Source organism: Papio anubis, chromosome 1, assembly GCF_008728515.1.
Source record: "Papio anubis isolate 15944 chromosome 1, Panubis1.0, whole genome shotgun sequence".
In the NCBI taxonomy this organism is placed as follows: domain Eukaryota; kingdom Metazoa; phylum Chordata; class Mammalia; order Primates; family Cercopithecidae; genus Papio; species Papio anubis.
In genome coordinates, this window is record NC_044976.1 from 29,440,441 (window position 1) to 29,445,230 (window position 4,790).

The 4,790-nt window shown below is 47.0% G+C and overlaps 1 protein-coding gene across 1 annotated transcript; it reads right to left on the reverse strand.

The window, feature by feature from the left end:
• Positions 1 to 2,011: 2,011 nt before the first annotated feature.
• Positions 2,012 to 3,934, reverse strand: SELENOW (selenoprotein W). Its single transcript, XM_031666458.1, has 2 exons — positions 3,298 to 3,934; positions 2,012 to 2,630 (listed from the first exon to the last, which is right to left on the reverse strand). The coding sequence occupies exons 1-2, from the start codon at positions 3,434 to 3,436 to the stop codon at positions 2,122 to 2,124; spliced, it is 648 nt and encodes a 215-aa protein (XP_031522318.1). The 5' UTR covers positions 3,437 to 3,934; the 3' UTR covers positions 2,012 to 2,121.
• Between the last annotated feature and the right edge of the window lie 856 nt (positions 3,935 to 4,790).

A 4,790-nucleotide genomic window follows, 5' to 3' on the forward strand; every position in this document is an offset into this window, starting at 1 on the left:
TGTTGTAGCATACTACGAAATCTCCTTCCTTTTTAAGCCTGAATCATAATAGTTCATTGTGTGTATCTACCACATTTTGCTTGTTCATTCATCTCTAGATGGACACTTGGATTATTTCTACATGTTAGCTATTTCAAATAATGCTACTATGAACATGGGTATACAAATATATCTTGGAGACTCTGCTTTCAATTCTTCTGGGTATATACCTAGAAGTGGAATTGCTGAATCATAGAGTTAAACTTCTATTTTTTTTTTTTTTTTGTGAGACGGAGTCTCGCTCTGTTGCCCAGGCTAGAGTGCAGTGGCCCGATCTCGGCTCACTGCAAGCTCCGCCTCCTGGGTTCACGCCATTCTCCTGCCTCAGCCTCCCAAGTAGCTGGGACTACAGGCGCCCGCCACCACCATGCCCGGCTAATTTTTTGTATTTTTAGTAGACATGGTGTTTCACCATGTTAGCCAGGATGGCCTCGATCTCCTGACCTCGTGAATCCACCCGCATCAGCCTCCCAAAGTGCTGGGATTACAGGCGTGAGCCACCGCTTCCAGCCTTAAACTTCTATTTTTAATTTTTCTGAGGAACCATCATACTGTTTTCCACAGCAGCTGCACCATTTTACATTTTCACCAGAAGTGCACCAGGGTTCCACTTTCGCCACATTGTCACCAACACTTATTTTCTGTTTTTTGAAAGTAGCCATTCTAATGGGTGTGAGGACACTGATACTATTTTAGAACGTTGTAAATAATAAAATCCTAAACCATGAAATAATTTCTCCCCAGACATCAGAAAAAAAATGTTTATTTTATTTTTTTCCATTTAAAACTTTTTTCTTTTTAATTTTGAGGCAGTCTTGCCGTGTCTCCCAGGCTGGAGTAGAGTGGTGCAATCATCGCTCTTTGCTGCCTTGAACTCCTGGGCTCCAGCAATCCTCTAGCCTCAGCATCCTGAGTAGCAAGGACTGCAAGCACACGCCACCACACTTGGCTAATCTAAATTTTTTTTCTTTTGTAGAGATGAGGTCTTGCCATGTTACCCTGGCTGATCTTAAGGTCCTGGCCTTAAGCGATCCTCCCTCCTTCGGCCTTCCAAAGTGCTGGGATTACAGGCATGAGCCATAGTGCGCAGCCAAAAAAAAATTTAAATCATGAGATCCAGGGAAAAAAAAAAAAAGCCTGTTAAAAAAATTTTGTTGGCCGAGCAGAGTGGCTCACACCTGTAATCCTAGCACTTTGAGAGGTAGGAGGATTGCTGGAGGCCAGGAGTTTAAGACCAGCTTGAGCAACATAGCAAGACTCCATCTCTACTATTTAAAAAAGAGGGCCTGGCCGGGCACGGTGGCTCAAGCCTGTAATCCCAGCACTTTGGGAGGCCGAGACGGGCGGATCACGAGGTCGGCAGATCGAGACCATCCTGGCTAACACGGTGAAACCCCGTCTCTACTAAAAAATACAAAAAAATAGCCGGGCGAGGTGGCGGGCGCCTTTAGTCCCAGCTACACGGGAGGCTGAGGCAGGAGAATGGCGTAAACCCGGGAGGCGGAGCTTGCAGTGAGCTGAGATCAGGCCACTGCACTCCAGCCTGGGCGACAGAGCCAGACGCCGTCTCAAAAAAAAAAAATAAAAAAATAAAAATAAATAAATAAAATAAAATAAAATAAAAAAGAGGGCCAGGAATGATGGCTCACACCTGTAATCCCAGCAGCTTGGGAGGCTGAGGTGGACGGATTGCTTGAGTTCAGGGGTTTGAGACCAGCCTGGGCAACATGGCGAAACCCCATTTCTACTAAAACAAAAAAGAAAAGAAAAAGAAAAAGGAGAAGAAAATTAGCGGGGTGTAGGGGCATTCATCTGTGGTCCCAGGTACTCAAGAGGCTGAGGTAGGAACGGATCACTTGAGCCTGGGAGGCAGAGGTTGCAGTGAGCCTAGATGGTGCCACTACATTCCTGCCTGGGTGACAGGGTGAACCCTGTCTCAAAAATAAATAAATACATAAATACATAAAATAAACTTATTTTTCTCCAGACAGCAGGGCAAATTTCTTCTTCTTTTTTTTCGGTTAAATTCGTCCAATATTTATTGAATCGTGAACAGTTGCAAACGTTGCCGCAATCAGAGACTCACCTATCCTGACGCCTCTTTTGGCGTCCCTTTGAGAAGGAAGCCTGAGGTGGGACATCCCACAAACTCTGGTAGACAACCAGGGAAACATGGGGTATGCACAGAGATCTGATGAAATCAGGGAACAAGGGTAGGGCGGTGTGGATTCTGGGGAAGACACATACTAACAGACTCTCCCACACAGAGGCAAAGACCAGGGGCATCAACCTCTGCCCCCAACAGCAGCTGCAAGAACAGGGGGAGACCAGGCGTCCTCGAGACATTTCAGTCCTTCCTGTCATGAAGTGTCTGCTGAGAGGAGCCAGGTCAAGGTCCTTGGACTCTGCCTTCAGGGCACAGTAGCCCTGAGTCAAGGTGGCTTTGATGGCGGCCACCAGCTTCAGAAATTTGTTTTCTGTGTCCACGTAGCCATCATCTTGCTTCTTAGAGTGAATCAACTTCCCGGCTACCATTACTTCAAAGAACCCAGTGGCCTGGGGAGTTCTCTCGCTGCAGATATCCAAAGCCCAGAGGACCTCATCTTCTTCTTTCTTTTTTTCTTTTCTTTTCTTTTTTTTTTCTTCCTTTGAGACAGAGTCTGGTTCTGTTGTCCAGGCTGGAGTGCAGTGGTGCAATCTTGGCTCACTGCAAGCTCCGCCTCCTAGGTTCAAGCGATTCTCCTGCCTCAGGCTCCCGAGTAGCTGGGACTACAGGCGCCCGCCACCATGCCCGGCTGATTTTTTTGTATTTTTAGTAGAGACAGGGTTTCACTATGTTGGCCAGAATCGTCTCGAACTCCTGACCTCGTGATCTGCCCGCCTTGGCCTTCCAAAGTGCTAGGATTACAGGTGTGAGCCACTGCGTGGTCGGGGGGAGGGAGATCTCATCTTCTTTTTTTTTTTTTCTTTTCTTCTTTTGAGACGGAGTCTTGCTCTGTTGCCCAGGCTGGAGTGCAGTGGCGCAATCTCGGCTCACTGCAAGCTCCGCCTCCCGGGTTCACGCCATTCTCCTGCCTCAGCCTCCCGAGTAGCTGGGACTACAGGCGCCCGCCGCTGCGCCCGGCTAATTTTTTCTATTTTTAGTAGAGATGGGGTTTCACCGTGTTAGCCAGGATGGTCTCGATCTCCTGACCTTGTGATCCACCCGCCTCGGCCTCCCAAAGTGCTGGGATTACAGGCGTGAGCCACCGCGCCCGGCCGAGATCTCATCTTCTAACTGCTTCTTGAGCTGAAGATACTTGGACTTGTAGCCTCAAGCGCCACATAAACAACTCACGAGAGCCATGGCTCTGGGCTGCCACACCCGTTGGGGAGCAGAGGCCTGGGTCACAGCCATCTCCTGCCTGGACGCATGAGGTCTGTGCCGCAAATTTCTTTGAAAAAGGAATTTTATTCATTTAAAATATATGCATACAGTTGCTTACTATAATCTAGGCACTGTCTTCAGTATTTGTTTCCACCAGCCATACTAAATGACTCATCTACATCACCAGATTTTGGGAGAAAGTAGATGCGCTGCCAGAAGAAAAGGAAATACTTTAGATACTAGTTTTAGCAAAACATGGCATTAATACATTGCAGATGGAGCAGGATGTGGATTTACCTTCAACTTCCACACTCTGTAACTGATGGATTTTGAGAAAAACTGGGAAAAAACATTGATAAAGAATCCATTAAACCAAATTTCTTGGCTATTCATCTACTTGACCACACAATTCTGCATATTAAACAGCAACTGTAGTTAAAATTATCTATCTCAGATAAGAATCTTTTTCTTTTTAGTCTGTCTGTCTGTATGTATGTATTTAGAGGCAGAGTCTCACTCTCTCACCTAGGCTGGAGTGCTGTGGTGTGATCATGGCACACCGATGCTTGCCCTCCCAGGCTCAAGTGATCCTCCCACCTCAGCCTCCCCAGTAGCTGGGTCTACAGGCATGTGCCACCACATCTAGCTAATCATGATACTTTGTGTAGTGACAGGTTCTCCCTGTGTTGCCCAGGCTGGTCTCGAACTCCTGGGCTCAAACAATCCTCCTTCTCCAGTCTCTCAAAGTGCTGGGATTACAGGCATGAGCCACTGTACCCGGCCTTTTTTTTTTTTTAATATGAGATGGAGTTTTGCTTAATTGCCCAAGCTGGTGTGCAGTGGTCTGATCACGGCTCACTGAAGCCTGGAACTCCTGGACTCAGGCAACCTTCCTGCTTCTTCCTCCCCAGTACCTAGGACTACAAGCATGTGCCACCACGCAGGCTGATTTAAAAAAAAGTTTTTTGGGCCGGGCGTGGTGGGTCATGCCTATAATCACAGCACTTTGGGAGGCCGAAGTGGGCAGGAAGTGAGATCAGGAGATAGAGACCATCCTGGCTAACACGGTGAAACCCCATCTCTACTAAAAATACAAAAAATTAGCTGGGCGCGGTGGCACATGCATGTAGTCCCAGCTACTCAGGAGGCTGAGGCAAGAAAATCGCTTGAACCCAGGAGTCAGAGGTTACAGTGAGCCAAGATGGTGCCATTGCACTCTAGCCTGGGTGACAGAGTGAGACTCCATCTCAAAAAAAAAAAAAAAAATTTGTAGATATGTGGTCTTGCCATATTGGCCAGGCTGGTCTCAAAATCTTGATTGCCCAGGATGCCAAATGTCTTGTTATTTTCTAGAATCTAATATGAGAACTGTTGAATAATTACA